Here is a 19998-nt window from a genome sequence, read left to right as displayed (position 1 = left end):
GGCGTGTGGTGTATTGGGAGCGGAGTGAGCAAAGGTACTCCGAAGGTATCGCTACCGAAAGGGTACGCGAGGATGCATGTCGATGGAGTCTATTTCCATTAGCGTTAGGCGCTTGCCAGTGAAGATTGATGCTTGCTGGCAGCTCCGGCGCCTGGACAAGAACAAAAAGTAGTGCCGTCGAGGAAATTCATCACATGCGACAATAATGTAGGTAGTCTTCTAACGAGGACTTGTTACGAAGACTGCTGTGTGACGCCTGAGGAGTGGCTGGTTTGGATTCACGTTACCTACATACCTTTGAGTCCCAAGTGAATGAGATGGCCAGAGCAAGCCGACTTTTCCTCGACCACAACAAGTACCGAGATGGAGAGTGCCTAACGTGCTACCCAGGGGCGGGTGGTTTAGCGACATCGGCGTTATCTTCGGATCAGATAAGATGGATCTGCATCAGTTGGTAATGAGTTGGAGCGCCGGGCGGGAGTCGGGACGAGTTAACGTGATGGTGAAACTTTTTCCATGGGCTTCAGGCCAAGTTCGTCTCTCGTCAACAGGCTACAGCGCGCATCGATGCGACGTCGTTCCAGGTTCATGGCCGGCCACTGCTGGAACACTTATGCAGGAGGCTGGAGATTGGAGCTGGGACTAGAGGCTTGGTTGAGTGAGTGACGACCGTACACGTATGATCTGGCTAGCTGGAGTGGGAGATCGTTCCACCTCGACGGCGGTGATTGGATGGAGGAAGATGAAAATTTTTATCAGATCATCTGATAAGATTATTCTGATCCGAGCAGGAAGAACCGTCCGTCTTGGCGAACCGGGGCCCTGGGCAGAAGCTGGCAGGAGCTGGGCAGCTAGCAGAGGGCTCATCTGCTCCTGGCTCTCTTTGCTGGGCACGGGCGGCGTTACAAAGGTCGGAGACTCGGAGACCCCACACATCTCACAGTATGAGGAGCCGGCTCCTTTTCGTCACCAACACATTCCGGCCGTGATCGGATCAGATAAATCAAAAACAGGCTATGGACTGTGAGCGAAAGGGGGCCGCAGGTACAGCAGGCAGGAGGTACCTACGGACTATGGATGGGTAATATTCGGTACGGGTGGAGTCGTCAACTTTTTCGCCCACTTTCCCCCTCACCATGTGTTGTGACCAGGTGCACACTGATAGGTGTGTCATGTGACCTGGTAACGTAACTTGCAGAATCCAACCCTAGGGTTGGTCTCAGAGGTCTCCACTTGGGCAGCTACAACACCAACATCGACCTTCACTTTGGGAAGTCCGCGCCGGGGGATCGATGATGTAATATCCTTTTCCAGTTACGAGGAAAACCATGTATTATGCAATCATCATGAGTCGATCCACTTGGGACATGGGTCGTTCGCTGTAGCGTGGCGTTGTACTGTACTGTAGAGGCTTGTGCAGGCCCAAGGTTAGCAAAGCTTCTGCTCCCCTGCCGGCTGGAAGCAGTGAGAGGGGTTGCTGCTTGAGGGGCAGTATGACGGGACGACAGTCACACACGCCTTGCTGATGAAACGAATGTCGGCTTTTGGGTTACATACGACACAATGGCAATGCGGCGTCAAGCTGTGCCATAACTCAGAATCTATTCACAGTTCGAGGGGCTTGCATCTGGTCACAGATACAGGCTCTCGGTAACCTTCAAGTACCGCTACCTACTAATAGGGTACCCCCAAATTCCCCATCCGGACCTTCATGCCAATCATCGAGCTCTGGCATCGTGAAACCACCGCTTGCAGTAAGCCCAGAAACATAACGTACTGGTTCGCATCAAGTCTGACCAATCAGAGATTCGGTGTTGCTGCTGACCTCAATATAGTTTGCCTGTCATATGCACCTCTCCGAATCTTGCTTCGACCGCCGATGCAGATGACCAGCAGGCAATCAAGACCACGTGTAGACCCATCACTTACCTAATTCGGCTTGTTTGCCGGCCCTACCAAGCGAATAGGAGTTCCTCTAACTCCGGTTTCGTAAGTAAACAGCGAACTCATGGTAACCCGCATTCAAGACTCAGGAGGACTCGGCTTGACCATGTTTGAAAACTATGACTCTAACAATACCTTTTTCAAGATTCCGGCCCAACTAAAACGATAACCCAACTGTGTATGCAGTAAAGCTTCTTGGCTTTCTTGCTGCCACTCTAACACCAGACTTCACATGCTATCGCTGTCAAGATGTTTCTACGCGGAGCTGAAGGCCTCTCCTTCAACAACCCCCATCCCCGGCAGCTTGCCGGCCCCAGATTTCTCCATGAACTCATACCCCACCAAGGTAACAGCGAGGGGACGCCGGCCCTTGACTACTCCAACAAAGATGGCCGGCAGCGCACGCTATCGTATGGCGAGCTGCATCAACTGTCGAGTGGCTTGGCGGCCCGGATAGCCCACGAGCTGTATTCGACACCCGCGCGGAGCCCGCCCGTGGTGCCCGTCATGATTCCGCAGAGCCCGGAGCTCTATCTCTCCCTCCTCGCCATTCTGAAGTGCGGCGGGGCGTTTTGCCCTTTGAACCTCGATGCCCCTTCCGAGCGTATCGGGTTTATCTTGGGCGATGTGAAGGCAAGCATCGTGCTGACCACTCGTTCGCTCGCGCCCAGCTTGCCGCGGGACGGCGTGGTCTGGAAAGTCATCTGTGTTGATGAGCTGGACCTTGATGCGTCCACCGAGGTCAACGGAGTGACTTCAAGCCAGAGACAATCGGATGAGCATGATCTCGCCTACGTAATGTATACATCTGGGTCTACGGGTACACCAAAGGGAGTGGGCATCTCCCATCTCGCTGCCACGCAGAGCCTGCTAGCTCACGACCAGCATATCCCAAAATTTTCTCGATTCCTACAGTTTGCCGCGCCAACTTTTGATGTCTCGGTGTTCGAGATCTTCTTTCCTCTATTCAGGGCCGCTACGCTAGTCTGCTGTGACCGTGTCAGGCTCCTCACTGATCTCCCGGGCGTCATCAGACAGCTCGACATCGACGCGTGTGAGCTCACGCCGTCGGTGGCGGGGAGTTTGCTCAAGAGCCGGCGCAATGCCCCAAATTTGCGATTACTTCTTACGATAGGTGAAATGCTAACGCAGCCCGTGATCGACGAGTTTGGCGGCGATTCAGAAAATCCCAGCATTTTATGGGGTATGTATGGGCCTACGGAGGCTGCAATTCATTGGTATTTCCCATGGCGCCCCTTTTCACTTCGTTGAGCACTGATATCGCCACAGTACGTTGCAGCCCGCCTTCAAGAAAGATCATTCCACACGTTGCATTGGATACCCCTGGAAACTGTTTCTAGTTTCATCATAGGAATTACGGGCGAGGCGGATTTTCCAATATTCGATTTGCTTCCTATAGGGGAGGTAGGGGAGCTTGCCGTTGGAGGGCACCAACTCGCAAGCGGGTACATCAACAGGCCTGAGCAGACGGCACAAGCTTTTATCGACACAAAATACGGTCATGTGTACAAAACCGGAGACAAAGCACTTATGAGACCAGACGGCAGTATAGAATGCCTGGGGCGCGTGTCAGAAGGACAGGTCAAACTGAACGGGCAGCGCATGGAGCTCGGCGAGATCGAGCACGCCATCCTACGAACCACGGGTTGTCACGGTGCATATGTTTTTGTTGTGGACAACCTCCTGGTTGCCTTTGCGGCGGTTGAAGATCATGATTCGATCGAAGAACGCATCAAAGCCGTATGCAAAACCTGGCTCCCGGCTTTCATGGTGCCGGCCGAGATCGTTACCATGGACTCGTTCCCCAGGCTTCCTTCTGGGAAGATTGATCGCAAGCAGCTAAGGCAAGACTACCTTGAAGGCCGATGTACTGACACCTCTTTCAGCCAACCTGATAACCTGAACGATCTTCAAAGGCGACTATGTGAGATTGTGAGTCACGTCTTACAGTCGCCCGTCTTACTATCCACAAACCTCATGGCGGCAGGGCTAGATTCTCTGGTCTCTATTGCACTCGCAGCACACCTAAGAGACAACGGACATCCAGTAAATACTCTGGATGTAATGAGGGCAAGGACAACCCTTGATTTGTACAACCTGTTATCGGCTGTGAGACCAAACACAACCGAGCACTGTGCCGGACTCTTAGGCACAACGTCGTCGAACCAGCTGGACGCAGATCTGTCAGCATTGGTCAATGGCAACCTCCAACATGTGGTGGGCCATTTTCGTTGTACTGAACTCCAAAGGTCCATGGTTTCGGAGACCCTCCGAGACCCGCGGCTATACATTAACACCATGGATATTTCCTTCCCCCATGGATATAGCCTCAACCTCGACATCGTAAAATCATGGATTCTGCATGTTGCCACGTGCAATGACATACTACGCACTGGTTTCATTCATTCAGGGGACGAACTAATGCAAGTTGTCTGGGACAGCCTAAAGGATAGCCAGGTTCAGGTCGTCGAGGACTTCAGCCCATCACCGCCGCTGGACACGGAACAATTCCTGGAACGGCCTTTCCGTGTCGAGCTGGCCACTGATGACGTAACCCTCGAGGTAAAAGCACGGCTTTTTGTACATCACGCTCTATACGATGGCTGGTCGTTCGACCTATTTCTCGATGACCTTACAACTTTGTCGCAAGGGAAGCCTGCTGCAGAACGGCCACAATTCCACGATATTGCGCAGCAGCTGGCATCGTTATCAGGTGATGACCATGAAATAACCGTCCACGAATTTTGGGCAGACCACTTGAGAGGAGCCGCCAACAACTCGCTCCCTAATTTCAGAACAACCGCATGTGGCAACCCTGAAATTTCGTCTCTTCTCGGAGAGATTCTCTTGGATCCTGCCAATGTTCGCCAGATCTGCCTCGAGACTGCGTCCAGTTCACAAGCCATATTTCAGGCATGTCTAGTTTGGTTTTGGTCGGCCATCACAGGTTCTGATGACGTTACCATTGGGTCTGTTTTCTCTGGTCGAACACTGCCCATCCCTGGCATCGAAAAGGTTATTGGGCCCTGTATCCAGACTTTACCCGTTCGTACAAAGCTTGGACAATGCCGGAACATTCGGGATGTGGTTCAGAGCCTGCATAGTACCAACCGGCAGATTTTGCAGCTAGCCCCTATATCTCTGGCGAGCATCCACAAAACGGCCGGTCTTCCTCAAGGCTGCAGGCTGTTCGATGTTTTGTTTGTATACCAAGATTCTCTGTCTAACCGAGCCCGTGGCGCAGAGTCGGTGAAGGAGGTTGGACACAAAGACTACTCGGAAGTCAAACTTCTTGTTGAGATTGAGCCGAGAAAAGACAACTTCTCTTACAGGTGGACCTGGCATACCGACTGCTTCTCCTCATCACATATCGAGTCCTTCGCACAAAATCTGGGTCATTTGGTCAACTACGTCGTTGACCATATCGATGAGCCTATTTCGTCGATATTGCCGTCCTTTCCACACGAGATGCTATCAACGTACACCCCGAGTATCAAAGCACCACCTATAACGTCAAACGTCGCAGCTATGGTCGAACAAATTGCTGCTGCCAACCTTGAACATAACGCATTATGTTTCGCCGATGCCATCAGTGCCTCCGGTATAGCCACGAGTCTTATGACATATACGGAACTCAACGAAACTGCCAACCAGGTTGCTCGCCATATTCACGCGCAGAACAACATCACGACCGGAGACATTGTGGCTATCATTATGGAGAAGTCACCCTGGCTCTACTGCAGTATACTCGGTATCCTGAAGGCTGGGTGTGCCTATTTGCCAATTCTGCCTTCTACCCCTATTCGACGGATACAGCTGATTCTCCAACAGGCCCAACCTCAACTTTGCATCTTGGACAGCCACTCTTCCTGGGTCAATGAGAAGCTGGGCGATTGCCCTGCGGTGGCCTTGGATGCAAACATCCTTATGCAGTACAGTGTCTCGAACCTGGATCTTCGCATTCGCCCCTCACAGCTCGCCTACGTCATCTATACTAGCGGCACGACGGGGGCCCCCAAAGGTGTCTCTGTGACTCATCAAAACCTGCTCAGTAACATCGAGGTCTTATCACATGTATACCCGCATGATCGTACGTCGAGGATGCTGCAGATATGCTCGCAGGCGTTTGATGTGTCCGTCTTTGAGATCTTCTTCACGTGGGCAAATGGCATGTGCTTATGCGCCGGCACCAACGACACGCTCTTCGAGGATCTCGAGCTGAGCATTCGGCAGCTTGAAGTCACACACTTGAGTATGACCGTGACCGTTGCGTCTTTGGTGAATCCGGACAATGTTCCCCGTGTGTCGTTTCTGGTCACCTCTGGCGAGCCCATGACAGATGAGGTTGCGGCTAAATGGTGTCCGAATCTCTACCAAGGTGCGAAAGTTGGACTGCCATGAATGTTGAGGTAATATGTACTAATTCAGCTCGCAGGGTACGGACCCTCGGAGACGACAAATATCTGCACTGTCAGAAAGATGTCTGTTGGAGACTCATCACAGTACCTTGGGTGGTCGTTCGAGAACACCTCGACCTTCGTGTTAAGCGTCGACTCGATTGCCCCTGTTCCGATAGGATGTGTTGGAGAATTTTGTTTCGGTGGCGACCAAGTAGCCGCTGGCTATCTCAACATGCCGGATCTAACAATGTCTAAGTTCATTGATCATCCCCATTATGGTCGCGTCTACAGATCCGGTGATCTGGGTCGCATGCTTCCAGATGGCTCCCTGGTAATCCTTGGCCGCATCGACACGCAGATTAAGCTCCGAGGACAACGTATCGAGCTCCAGGACGTACACTCCCATATTCTATCTTCCGGGCTGGCAAAGGCATGCGCGAGCATCATCTCCCAGCGCGAAAAGGACAAACCCCAGCATCTGGCCAGTTTCTATATCCCACTTCACCAAGAAGCCCAGCACTTCTCGGTCCTCGAAATGGACGACGCCTTACGTACCATGGAACTTTTGATTTCTCAGAGCCTACAAGCTTCACTGCCTCCCCTATATGCTGCCGACCTTCCTCATCCCAATATCTAGAACGCCACTCACTTCATCTGGCAAGATCAACACCAGTGTTTTACACAGCACTGTCCGATCTCTCACAGACGATGTTCTTCAGAAGTACATTCTCGGCGGCGAGGAAGAGAACACAGCGGCTGAATGGACCGACCTAGAGCGAACCATAGCTTCCGCTTTAGCAGACACACTCCAGGTTGATCTCAGCCAGGTCAGCCGTTGGACATCCTTTCTGGTGCTTGGTCTCGACTCCTTGACAGTCATGGCATTCACACGTAAGCTCAATAAGGTGCTCCAGGCAAGGGTCACTATATCAGAGGTGCTTAAACACACAAGCGTGTCGCGGCTATCCAACTTCGTATCTCAAGGGAAGCCAGCGACGCCCGAGGAAAATAAAGATGCCTCTCTACTCCCGAGTGGTATTTGCGCGGATGTCGAGACTCGGTTCCGTAGCTTGGCAGATGGATTGATTGTTGAAAGTATCCTCCCATGCACACCTCTTCAAGAGGCCATGCTTGCGTCCTCGGCGTCTTCGAGTGGCAGCACCGCATACTGCAACCAACTGCTGTTCCGGTTGCAGAGGGCCACTGGCGAGATTAAGCGGTACTGGGACGAGATGTGCTCACGACACGGCATACTGAGAACCTGCTTCTCGGCCACCGGCCATACCGACTACCCCTTCCTCCAAGTGGTTTTGACGGGCGTCGCTTTACCTTGGAGTTACTTAGAGACAGCAGAGCTTGCGCAAACTGCCAGGGAACATATGCAAACTGCTTTTCAGCGTCCCATGGACTCGCTCAAGCCACCGTTGGGTCTGGCCTTTATCCATGATACCTCATCCGATCAGACGTACCTTTCGTTCGTATGCCACCATGCTCTCTACGACGGCATGGCGATCGAGCAACTTCTGTCAGAGGTTGAAGCCCTGGCGTACGGCCATAGGCTGCATGAGCCTATCACATTCAGGTGCTTCTTGCAAGAAGCACTTTCAATACCTCGAGGCACAGACAGCTTCTGGAAAGCCCAATTTGATGCATTCTTACCCCAGAGACTGCCGTTGGGGTTGGCGGCAGGCATTGATCTTTCAGGAACTTCAATTGACTCGAGCGATGCGACAATATCACTAAAAGCTGTAGAGGCGCGCGCCCACGAGTACGGTGTTCCTCTCTCGTCCATATGCCAAGCAGCTTGGGCCATGACACTTTCGACCGTCCTGAGCAGCCAAGATATCTGTTTCGGGAACGTAGTCAGCGGTCGATCAATATCTCTGGAGGGCGTTGAACGGCTGGTGGCGCCTTGTTTCAACACAGTTCCTCTGCGGATCGACATGTCGGATTTGTCTTCGAAGAACGACCTTATAAAGCGTTGCCGGGACGTGAACGTTGACGTATTACCCTTCCAGTTTACACCTCTACGGAAAGTCCAAGCACTTGTTGGCAGAGGTGATGGAGGTTTGTTCGACACGATGGTGCTTCTCCAACCTCCCTCGAGAGCGCTGGACAACACGGTCTGGTCCCTTGAAGAGGAGCGTGGTGATATGGATGCAAGCGCCCCCATCGGATGCCCACACTGATCTATAGCAAGCTGACCAAGCCTCGCAGGTACCCCTCATCTGCGAATTCGTGACAGCAGCAGACAGCGATACAATAAGGGTCGTCATTCACCACCAAAAGTACGGTACTTCTCGAGGCACCGAAAATTAGTAGAGGCGCTAACCTGTGGTAGGAATCACGTCTCGGGTTCAATGGCTTGCCTTTGGCGTGATATTGTTCTTCAAGCTCTCCACTCATGCATGGAAAGCCAGTCTTCGGCTCTGGACCTGTTCGCCAACATGCCGCCTCCTCTTCGCTCTATAGTTGAAGGCATCAGAGCTACCACGCGGTCAGAAAAGCGAGCCGACGCTGATGCGGCAGCCCCTGATATGACCTCCGACGAGGAAGAACCCTTAACCGACGTTCAATTGACAGTTCGAAACATGGTGGCCAAACTTGGCAAGATTGGTGGTATTCCCATAACCACAAAGATGTCGCTTCACCGACTGGGAATCGATAGCATCGGCATGGTGCAGCTCGTATATCTTCTACGTCAAGAAGGGCTCGAGATCTCCCCGGTAGACGTGTTTGAGAATCCCACTTGCGCCGGGATTGCGCAGCACTGTTGCAAGATGGACACAGAAGGCAATGGAAATTCTTCCCAGCTATACGACTTGACAAGTTTCCAACGACGTATCAAAGAGAAGGTTCCAACACTAGGCCATGTGGCTCACATATTGCCCTGTACCCCTGTGCAGCAAGGCATGGTCTCGCAGTCCATCCACTCTCAAGGTAGCACTTACATCAATTCAGTCTCTTGGGATTTGGAGCATTCGGTGGATATGGACAGCCTAGAGGCTGCGTGGGTGCTTATGCATAAGAAACATGACATTCTGCGGACAGGGTTCCTACCAATCAGCGACCCAGATGCGTCGTTTGCCATGATTATCGATGCCAACGAAGGGAAAGCCCGCCAATTGATGTCTTTGTTAGCAAAGCCGCCCAAGACTTCGGACACGATATCGTGGCGTGCGAGTTGCCAAGAAGGGATCATGCGAGACCTACTGATTCCTCCCTGGAGGTTGGCTTTGGTATGCAGAGAGGACAGCAACCAGATGCATCTTGTGATGCACCACGCCCTCTACGATGCCTCTTCGCTGCGGCACTTGCTAAAAGACCTGGCCGGTGCGTTACTGGGAAGCAAGAAGCAGACACCGATAGGCCCGTCTATTGAGACCGCGGTCAAAGCTGTTTTCGCAAACATGGCTTCTGAGAAGCCAGAAGCCGAAAGATTCTGGAGAAGCCAAGCTACCGGAGCCGTCTTCAACACATTCCCGACCATGACTCCTCTTCGAGTGAAAGATCGTGCCACAGCAAACAGCTCGCGTACATCTACGATACCTCTCGAAACGCTGAGACGGCGAGCCGCCAAAGCCGAGGTCACCCTTCAAGCAGCTCTTCAGGCTACATGGGTCACAATACTCTCTGCCTATCTGGACGAATCCTCGGTAACGTTTGGGGTGGTCCTCGACAGCCGTTCCACAGCTTCAAATGGTGAAGGAGAACCGCTGTTCCCACACATCACAACCCTACCCGTCATTGCGAGCACCGCAGAGTCCAACCGTGAGATCCTGGGATCCATGATGACTTTCAACGCGAACCTTCGGCGCTATCTGGGCACGCCGCTCTCTCAGGTGCAGAGATGGCTCGAGCACGCCGAATCGCCTCTTTTCGATACAATCCTCGTCTACCAGACGAAAGATCAAAGCCTAACAAGTACTGGTCCCTGGCATGTCCAAGACGAGATGGCCGCCGTCGACTATGCCATCTCGCTCGAAATTGAGGAGACTTCCATGAAGTTACTACGTTTTAACATAGTCTACAGGACGGATATCCTACCTACACCCCAAGCCGAGCTTATACTTGCTCAGTTCGATGCCATCTTATGCCATATCCTTGAGTTCCCGAATGGTTCGGCTGGCGAGTTGACATCCACTGCACCGTATATGTTTTCCATCTGGCCAGCCCAACATGCAGAACTATCGTCTTCCGTGTGTTTACTCCATGAATTCGTCGAAAAGAGTGCCGAAACCTCACCCGACAACATCGCCCTGGAGTATGTGGAAGAACTTGGGAACAAGGGACTCCATCAAAGATGGACATACCGCGAACTCAACATGACTGGAAACCAAGTAGCACACATGCTTGCGCAGCGGGGTGTAAGCCCGGGCGAAATTGTTGCGGTCTGCTTCGACAAATGCCCCGAGGCGTACTTGGCCATTCTAGGTATTTTGAAAGCTGGAGCGGCCTTCGTCGCCCTGGATACCAGTGCGCCGGCTTCCCGTCTGAATTTCATTGTTCGTGACTCCGGCGCTGTAGCGGTACTCCATCGGGAATCGGGAAGTGATCTTGCGGAACTTTCGTCAACGGTGCCAAGTATCGCGATTTCACTGGATGGGCTTAGCGAGTACCCTTCGTCCCCCTCTGAGCTGAGACGAACGATTGCGCCCGATGATACTTGCTACTGCCCTCTACACGAGCGGCACCACGGGAACACCCAAGGGATGTCTCATCAGCCACGAAAGCTCTGTGCAGGCCATGCTCGCGTTCCAAGAGCTGTTCGCCGGACACTGGGATCATGATTCGCGATGGCTACAGTTCGCCTCTCTGCACTTTGACGTCTCCATCCTCGAGCAGTACTGGTCGTGGTCGGTCGGCATCACGATGGTCTCGGTGCCGAGGGATGTGGTGTTGAGCGAGCTGACGCGGACCATATCCGAGTTGGAGATTACGCATATCGACTTGACGCCAAGTCTGGCACGCCTGGTCCATCCGGATGAAGTCCCAAGCCTCTGTAAGGGGGTCTTCATTACGGGCGGCGAGCAGTTGAGGCAGGACATTCTCGATGTCTGGGGAGCAAAGGGGGTAATATACAATGCCTACGGGCCAACAGAAGCCACCATTGGCGTGACCATGTACCCTCGAGTTCCGCAGAACGGGCGATCAACCAACATTGGAAGACAGTTCCTGAATGTGGGAAGCTTTGTATTTCGGCCGGGAACTGATGTCCCAGTCCTCAAGGGCGCAGTCGGCGAACTCTGCGTCTCGGGAAACTGGTTGGGAAAGGCTACCTGAACCGGATAGAGCTCACGGAGGAGCGTTTTCCCTTCCTTCACCGATACGGAGAGCGTGTATACCGTACCGGTGACCTCGTCAGGGTGCTGCACGACGGATGTTTCGATTTCCTTGGACGCGCAGATGACCAGGTCAAACTCCGAGGGCAGCGATTGGAAATCGGCGAGATCAACCACAACATCCGTGCTGGCGTGCTCGGCGTGTCCGACGTGGCGACACTGGTGACTCGACACGGCCAACAAGACCGAGATGTCTTGGTCTCCTTCATCGTAAACAGGTCAGTCCAGGGACGCCAAACAGAACTGATGGCCATGACCGACACGGAGAGCGCCCAGATCTGCGCAGAGGCCCGACACGCTTGCCGGGCGAGATTGCCAGGATACATGGTTCCAACCTATTTCCTTTGCGTGCCTTTGATCCCGCTATCTGCCAACAACAAAGCACAGATCGGAGTACTGAAGCAGCTTTTCAACGATATTTCTCTGGACCAGCTGCGCCAGCTGTCGTTCGCAGTGGGTGAAAACACCTGCCTTGTCCAATCCACCGAGCCGCAACTAGCACAAGTCCTTGCCCGCCTGGCGGGCGTCCCGGCAGACCAATTACGATCTTCGAACACTATATACGACCTGGGGTTCGATTCCATATCCGTCATCGGCTTGGCGAGAGAGCTGCAGGCGGCCGCTTACCCGGGCGCCACCCTTGGACAATTCTGCAGAACCCACACCTGGGAACACTTTGCAAACATCTAAGAACAGAACCGCCCCATACGCCCATGGCCTCGCAAGTCGTTCGCGTCCAGAAGATGATATCCACATGCAATCACAAGAACTTTGGGGCCGTCACCGAGGCCCTTGGTGTGCCCGGCGATGACATTGAGTATATCGCACCATGCACTCCGCTTCAGGAAGGCATGTTGAGCAGATCTGGCGAGGGCGCATATTTCAACTCATTCCAGTTTGACGTCAAGAGTGAAACGGCCACGGAGCGGTTGAAAGGGGCATGGCACTCGGTGGTTGCTGACCACTCCATCCTGAGAACTTGTTTTTTGCAAACCCCCGATGGCTACGTCCAGATTGCGCTCAAGGATGCCCCGCTGCGTTGGACCGACATTTGCATTGATAGCAGCCAGGAACTGCAGGCCCCCGTCCGAGACCGCCACCAGCAATGGATCTCGAGTAACAAAGCGAACGTCCGATACCCCTTGGAGATCGATTGCATACAATGCAATGAATCACACAATCTTATAGTCCGAATCTTCCACGGCGTATATGATGCCCGCAGCTTCGGGCTCATCCTTGAACGCGTCAAGGCGGCCTATGGGCAATTGCAAACAGCACAAGGGCCCAGCTTTATCCATGTGCTACCTCACGGCCCCTTATCCGATTACACTGACACGCGTTCGTTCTGGCAGGGTATTTTCGAGGATTCTGCCTTCCAGCCCTTTCCTTACATTGGCCCAGGGAGCAAAGACGAAAGTGACGCAACTCAATCGAGGTGTTTGGCCTTCAGTGGGCTTGAGAAGAGACGTATCGAGCTCGGCGTAGCTCAGCAGACAATCGTACAGGCGGCTTGGCTCTATCTTCTAAAGCAGCACTTCCCACAGTGGCCGACCATAGGTGTCGTACTATCGGGTCGCTCGCTCACACTGGAGGGGATCGAAAACACCATTGGGCCGCTCTTCAACACGCTGCCCTTCCGAATCCGGGATTATTCTTCCGCTTCGGATTGGCCATCGCTGGTTCAGGAGACGCACATGTTCAATACTTCTGTGCTGCCGTTTGTGCACACCCCGCTTCGTCAGATCCAGAAGTGGTGCTCCAAGGGGCAGCCTCTCTTCGACACCCTGTTTACATTTGATCGCGAAGATGCCGCTGTCTCGACACAAGAAGCCGGCGAAGCTCCTTGGACCGAGGTCTATTCGTCGACAAAAGCGGATTATCCCCTTGCATTTGAGGCTATTGTTACCGCGGACCAGAAGCTCAAGATTACGCTGGTCTCCCAGGGACGCGCCGCAGACAGTACAGCCCTACGGAATATCCTTGACCAGTTTGAGGAGACGATCGAAGCCCTGTCATCCCGCGACCAATTCCCATTGGGGCCGGGAAAGTTTCCCGAGATAGCCGACTCACGCCGGGCCTCTACCCTGCACTTGGGCCCCTCTCAAGCCACACTGCCCAAGATATCGGCCGAGTTCACGTGGACGCATGATGCCTATGCCCTCCGCGATGAAGTAGCCGCTCTTGTCAACTTGCCTCCCGAGGACATTAATGAGGACACCAACCTGCTTCAGCTCGGCTTGGACAGTATTGATGCCATCAAGCTTGTGTCCCGACTTCGACGCGTGGGCCTATCTTTAACCACCAATGAGATCATGAGGCAGCCAAGTTTGCGGGACATCATCAAGAAACGCAGTTCCACCAACTCTACCCAGGAGTCTGACTCAGCTCATCAGGGCATGTTGAGCACTCACATTTCCAAGCTGAAGGCGTACCTGAGCCAAAATATGCTTGGCTCGCCAGGCGTAGAGTCTGTTCTCCCAACCACACCACTCCAGGACTCCATGGTTGCCGAGATGATCCTGTCCGACTTCCATAGGTACTTCAACCACGATGTGCTTGAGCTCCACCCCGGGACTAACATGCAGGAACTGGAATCTGCCTTGAAGCTTGTCATTTCGATCTCTCCCATTCTCAGGACCTCATTCATCGAGGTCACGGATCCGGCCATACCTATGGCCTACTGTCAGGTGGTCACGAAGCGAATGGACCCATTCTGCGCCGAAATGAGGTTGGAGAGCGAGGATGATTTCCGGAGCGTCTTCGAAACAGCCCGATCGCGTGCGTCCCGGGCCAAGGGGCAATCAGGGTTGCTACAACTGACTCCTGCAAAGGTGTCCGGCCGGCAATTCGTCATTCTGTCTGTCGCGCATGCCCTGTATGACGGAACGTCCCTCGACCTGTTTCACAAAGACGTTCAAGCGGCTTATCATCACGGCGGCAATCATCATGAGCGGCCGCCCTATAAGCCTGTGCTGGCTAACATCCTCAACAGTACCACGCGTGAGGCGCAAAGCTTCTGGTCCGCTTTCCTACACGAGGCGAATTCGACGATTGTGCCGGAGAAGAAAACATCTCCAGATAGAGAGCCCACCGTCCACAGGACGGAGACACTGTCTACCATGGAGGCCTCCAAGTTGAAATTCTTCTGCAGCTACAACAGGATCACGATGCAGACGCTTGGGCAGGCTTGCTGGGCGATTGTGCTAGCAACCCTCACCCAGTCGCTCGACGTCACGTTCGGTGTTGTCATGTCGGGTAGAGATACAGCAGACGCCCAAGAACTGATGTTTCCCACAATGAACACGGTCCCGGTTCGAGTGGTGTTGCACGGAACCGTCGTGGAGTATCTGCAGTACACCTGGGAAAACTTGTCGCGCATCAATCAGTTCAAACACTTCCCACTGAGATCAGCCCACAAGCTCGTCGGCAAGGGGCCGCTCTTCAATACGCTGTTCGCCATGCAGAGCCGTCCAACACAAATGGTCGACGAGAGAAACACAATTTGGAAGTCGGTCCACTCGTCATCGGAAGTGGAATATCCCATCTGCATCGAGATGGAGCTCACAGATTCCGGGCTTCTATGGCGCACGGCATATAGCACAGATTATGTCACATCAGAGGACGGAAAGAAACTACTTTGGCAGCTCGACGGAGTTCTCGCGTACTTGATGGATAATCTCAACAAGGATTTGGTGGTGACTGACCAAAACACGCACCAGATCTCGGTCTGCGGGTTGCCGCCATTCCGGATCATGGAACGGGCCAATGGAGCAGTTCCGCGCCCTTCTTCCAACGGCTTCGCCTCTGTCGCAGACGCCCCTAACGTGCTCGAGGTCCAGGGAACATTGATCCAAGTCCTGGCCGAGGCTTCTGGGCTTGAACTCTCGACAATTCACCCAGAGCATTCTATCTACAACCTAGGTCTCGATTCGATCAGCCTGATCAAAGTAAGCTCAGTCCTCAGGAAAAGGGGGATGCGAGCCAATGCCCGCGATCTGCTAAAGATGACTTCCATTGCTGAGATGGCCGCCGAGATTGCGCAGAGAGACTTGGCAAGCAGCAACACTAATCGATATACCTCGCTCTCCACCGCCCAAAGGTTGGACGGCATTGATGTCGATGCAGCCATGGCGCTGGCAGGCCTGGAGAAAGAAAATGTTGAGAAAATCCTACCTGCTCTTTCCCGTACAGGTCCACTTTCTCAGTCAGTGGCAAAACACCGATGGCGTCTTATTCTTCTGGGATTTCAACATGCGTCTACCCGCGACACTGGCAAGGTCCAATATTCAACAGGCTTGGGTGAAGCTGGTCAAGGAATTGCCAATTCTGCGAACGCGTTTCATCGCGACCGGATCCTCCAAGATACCCTTCCTGCAATTCGTGATACGACCGGCCCAGTCAACATCTTCCTCATCCCTGGGGTCCCCGGTTAGCGAGACCGCTCAGTCCGGATGGCCGGCCATATACCAAAGCAGCCCCTTTGCGCAGTTTTCCGTCGCGAAACGGAGCAGCACAGGTCTAGATCTCACATTGAGACTTCACCATGCCCTTTACGACGGCATCAGTCTCCCCTTGATTATGCATAGGCTCCAAGGCCTGTGTGTGGACGATCGGATTCCACCGAAGATCGATGCAAAGTCATGGGACGACTTCACCAAGAGTCATTACGTCGACAGCGTCGGTATCGAACGAAAGTCGTTTTGGTCCGGATATCTCCAGGGGCTGGCGGCACGGCCCCAGCGCAGCAGCATCAATGGCGCACTCGCTTCTTCTCCTCCTACTCGAACGTCGGTCTTCAGACCTGCTGCGCTCGTGAGGACGCACAAGTTGAAAACTGCTGCATCCCGTGACGGGGTTAGCCCTCAAGCGCTGTTCTTGGCGGCCTATGCCAAAGTCTTTGCAGAAAAGCCGGCGGCGGCACCGGCTGAAGCAGCCGCCAAGAGTGGTACTTCAACCAAAGAGAGATGATGGCATTCTCGATGTGGTATTTGGCGTATATCTGGCCAACCGCACATCTTTCAACGACGATCTCGAAACCGCCCCTTTCCCAACGCTGAGCATTGTGCCACTCCGCGTTCGCTTTGTGCCCAGCGAAAATATCGTCTCCATTGCTTCACGGATTCAGAAGGACCTCGTAGAGATTTCGCGCTTCGAGAATGCCTCGGTCGGACTGTGGGAGATCGAGCAATGGACCGGAGGCTTGAAGATGAATTCGTTTGTCAACTTCCTCAGACTACCCAAGGACGACAAGTCAGACAACACCACCATACCATCACTGGGCGGAAATAAAGAAGAGGCCGCGCCAACAAACACTGGAAAAGGATTGGCAACGTTTTCCGATGCATATATGACGAAGAACGCCGTGAGGCATACGTACATGGTGAGTTGTTTTGACGTTTACCAGCACCGACGATGATTATAATGATGTGTGTACTGACTTCAGCGACAGGATGCCGTCGATGTCGAGGCTGCGATCAACGCCGAATCCCTGGATATAGGCGTGTTCGCCTCACCTGAGAGAATGTCCGAGTCAGAGGCAAACAACTTGATCGACCATCTCGTGACGGTCCTGCGGGGTGCCTGATATAAAGCGGTAGTGGTTGAGATTGGCCTCTGGTGGAATAGGTAGTTTGGGTTGAGACGAGCTGCTTGACATTCTTTTCTCCCTGCAAAGTTGCGTGTCACCAACTTTGACACCACCTTATAACTTCGTCCGTAAAGGCTGTCAGCATATCAGATAATGACGATTATGTAATATCTTCACTTGTCAAACTCCAACCTACGACATAAGAAGGGTGCATTGCTGCATGTCTTGATTTTGATGGGCCTGCCTTTTATTATGTAGTAGGTATTTCTGTGTGCTTTTTCTTTGCCTCAAAAACAGCCTGAATGTTTCAGCCTCAGTTCGCACCCCGTGGCTGCAGCACATACAATAAGCCAATCAAAAAGCAGAGAAACAGCCTGAACTTATGCCTAACCCAGTAGCCCAACACCAATGCTGGCCATTGTGGCCAAGGTATCGTTCTATTCGAACACGTCAGTCCATTCGGTCCCCGAGCTAGCCTCCCTGCCAGCTTCTCCAAGCTCCGGGCTACCCTCATTATTATGCTCTACGAACCCGGGGCCAGCGTTCACGTCACTACTAGCATATACAGTCTCCCAGTCGTCACGATCATGACGCCCAATGATGCAGTCGTCGCAGATGCCGTCCTGCCCTAACTGGTAGAATACTCCTTCAAGGTCTTCCTGGCAGTCCAAGCACCATACAGGCAGCCTCTTGGCACCCGCCACATGGAGCAGCTTGCTCGGATCCATCTTCAGTTCCAGCAGCCAGCGCTGGTTCAGGCCGTGCTTCCGGCGGCGGTGTCGCGCATCCACCCGGAGGACGATGAGGATCAAATACAGCACGCGGAGCCCCGTCGCCTCAATATCCACGTCCCTTCCCAGCTCGCGCGCATCTGTGCCCGTAAGCTCGAAAAGGAGCCAGCCGTGTGGAAGGTCTACGCCGGGCAGGTAGAAGCTCAGATCATAGGTGCCCATTGGCACGTTGATGGGCCGTGAGGGCGGGTTGATCTTGACGCGAGCAAAGCACCTCTCTCACGAATTGACCTCCGCGAGTCGATTGAGGACGCTACCATCGCTCTTTTCGCGCCTCGGGAAGTAGTTAGGGTCACATATCAGCTTGAACTTGTTCGCCCAGCCTTCGTTCTCGCTGTACGCATAGTGTGGGCCGCCGCACCCCTGACTCGTTAGTTGCGTAACATGGCACGCCGTGGCTGGACTTACTTTGCTGAGCATAAACGACGCCTCGTCATCCCCGTCCTATACGTTTTCCGCGCCACGCTTCCTCCGCTCGACCTGGAGCCCGACCCCACAACCATCCAGAATGTCCACGGGGTCTGCTTTACGCCAAAATGACGTGGCGCCGCCTACAGATACCGCCGATGACCTTTCCCGCATTAGCACAGTACTCTGGCGTAAGCACTTGTCTCGCGGTAGACTCACGCATTGTTGTCGTACTCGCATAGGAAGGCGTATCTCAACTCGACCCCGTATTCCCGAGACAGGCGCTCCATCATGGCCTTCACGCGGTTCCGGAGCCCGAGGCACTCGTAGCTCCCGCCGCAGAAGACCGAGACGAACTTATCCGTCACGGCGAGCACGTTCTGGATGCATATGTTTCCGATCCCCTCGCCGTTCTTGAAGTGGACTTGATTTATCTGATGGCTCTGGAACGTCGGTCAGAAACCGTGGTCTGTCCAGGGATGCATACCGCTTACAATACTGCTACTGCCGTTGTCCAGTCCACAATCAAGTTATTCACGTTCTCGGTACAAGTCGTGCTTGCGGAACGAGCGCATAAGGTCGTCGAAAGGCTCGCAGATATAGGCTAGCAGGTCAGCTATATTCTTTCGCCGCCCCCCCCCCCCCCCCCACACCCGCTCCGCCACTTGGATAAGATAGGCGCTGTACAGCTCAAAGTCGGACGGGCAGATGAAGTTCGGGTAGGTGATGGCAATTTCTTGGATGTCCAAGTCGTCCTGATTGGCCTGGGTGAGCACCATCGACTTCAGCATTTTAAATGCTCAAACATCAGCTCATCAATCTTCTCCAGGGTGATGATGTCGCCGGCCAACGCATTTAGGAACTCCTGGCCCTCAGGCAAGTTCAGCATGGTCTCATCTCGCTGAGTCTCCGAGCGGTACAGGGCCATGGTCTTGAGCTCAATAATGAAGACCAACGCCAGGGCTTTCCGGCCGACTACTCGTGCGCGATCCTAAGGATGAGCACGTAATTACTTCTTCGTTCCACCACCGCCGAGTCCTCTTAGCCGCCCCTATTGCCCCTACCTACCACCTTTTACTAACACTGTCTCGGAAAGACGTTCTTGCTTCCGGAGATTATCTGGGAGCCCACACTGATACACAGCCCGTACATCTTCTCATCCGCCACCGTACCTTTGTCGTCGGGTCCCTGAACGATGATATTATTAATCTGGTGAAGGTAGAGACCTTCCATGGTGAGATCAATATCCGGCTGCCTTTGAAGCAGGACCTCGACGATTTCTAAATCTTCCACGCTGCCGAGTGACTTCTCACCGGCGAGTAGAAGATCACGGAGTAGCACACCTCTCTGCCAGTCATCACGGGCCGGGTTCGTCGGCAGATCGGCGAGCTGACTGGCTTCCAGTTCTCTACCACCAACTACAGCCTCCGTTATATGACAGGCAACAGGCTGGATCAAGGCGGTAGATACAGCCCGTGTTTCGTCACATCCACCGAGCCCAGCTG

General features: G+C 53.6%; 4 protein-coding genes across 4 annotated transcripts; 3 read left to right on the top strand and 1 right to left on the bottom strand.

Annotated features, from left to right (window-relative positions):
- Nucleotides 1–2193: 2193 nt before the first annotated feature.
- On the top strand, nt 2194–8554 carry PG994_005301 (Hydroxamate-type ferrichrome siderophore peptide synthetase; the record flags this gene model as incomplete). Its single annotated transcript, XM_066856710.1, has 4 exons — nt 2194–3148; nt 3374–6343; nt 6401–6891; nt 7028–8554. The coding sequence occupies 4 exons, from the start codon at nt 2194–2196 to the stop codon at nt 8552–8554; spliced, it is 5943 nt and encodes a 1980-aa protein (XP_066715979.1).
- A 258-nt stretch (nt 8555–8812) lies between these two features.
- On the top strand, nt 8813–12397 carry PG994_005300 (uncharacterized protein; the record flags this gene model as incomplete). Its single annotated transcript, XM_066856709.1, has 3 exons — nt 8813–10980; nt 11054–11536; nt 11587–12397. The coding sequence occupies 3 exons, from the start codon at nt 8813–8815 to the stop codon at nt 12395–12397; spliced, it is 3462 nt and encodes a 1153-aa protein (XP_066715978.1).
- Nucleotides 12398–12420: 23 nt separating this feature from the next.
- On the top strand, nt 12421–19101 carry PG994_005299 (non-ribosomal peptide synthetase; the record flags this gene model as incomplete). The annotated part of the gene is made up of 10 exons (XM_066856708.1): nt 12421–16135; nt 16224–16561; nt 16611–17087; nt 17157–17273; nt 17693–17899; nt 17948–18239; nt 18297–18421; nt 18461–18604; nt 18736–18960; nt 19012–19101. The coding sequence occupies 10 exons, from the start codon at nt 12421–12423 to the stop codon at nt 19099–19101; spliced, it is 5730 nt and encodes a 1909-aa protein (XP_066715977.1).
- Nucleotides 19102–19277: 176 nt separating this feature from the next.
- On the bottom strand, nt 19278–19726 carry PG994_005298 (uncharacterized protein; the record flags this gene model as incomplete). The annotated part of the gene is made up of 2 exons (XM_066856707.1): nt 19278–19468; nt 19576–19726. 2 exons carry the CDS (start codon nt 19724–19726, stop codon nt 19278–19280), a joined length of 342 nt encoding a protein of 113 aa, XP_066715976.1.
- Between the last annotated feature and the right edge of the window lie 272 nt (nt 19727–19998).

Source organism: Apiospora phragmitis (assembly GCF_038363925.1).
Source record: "Apiospora phragmitis strain CBS 135458 chromosome Unknown utg000006l:1.0-5683423.0:1.0-5690449.0, whole genome shotgun sequence".
NCBI lineage: Eukaryota > Fungi > Ascomycota > Sordariomycetes > Amphisphaeriales > Apiosporaceae > Apiospora > Apiospora phragmitis.
Note: the sequence above shows the minus strand (reverse complement) of the source record. Positions and strands in the feature narration are given on the sequence as shown.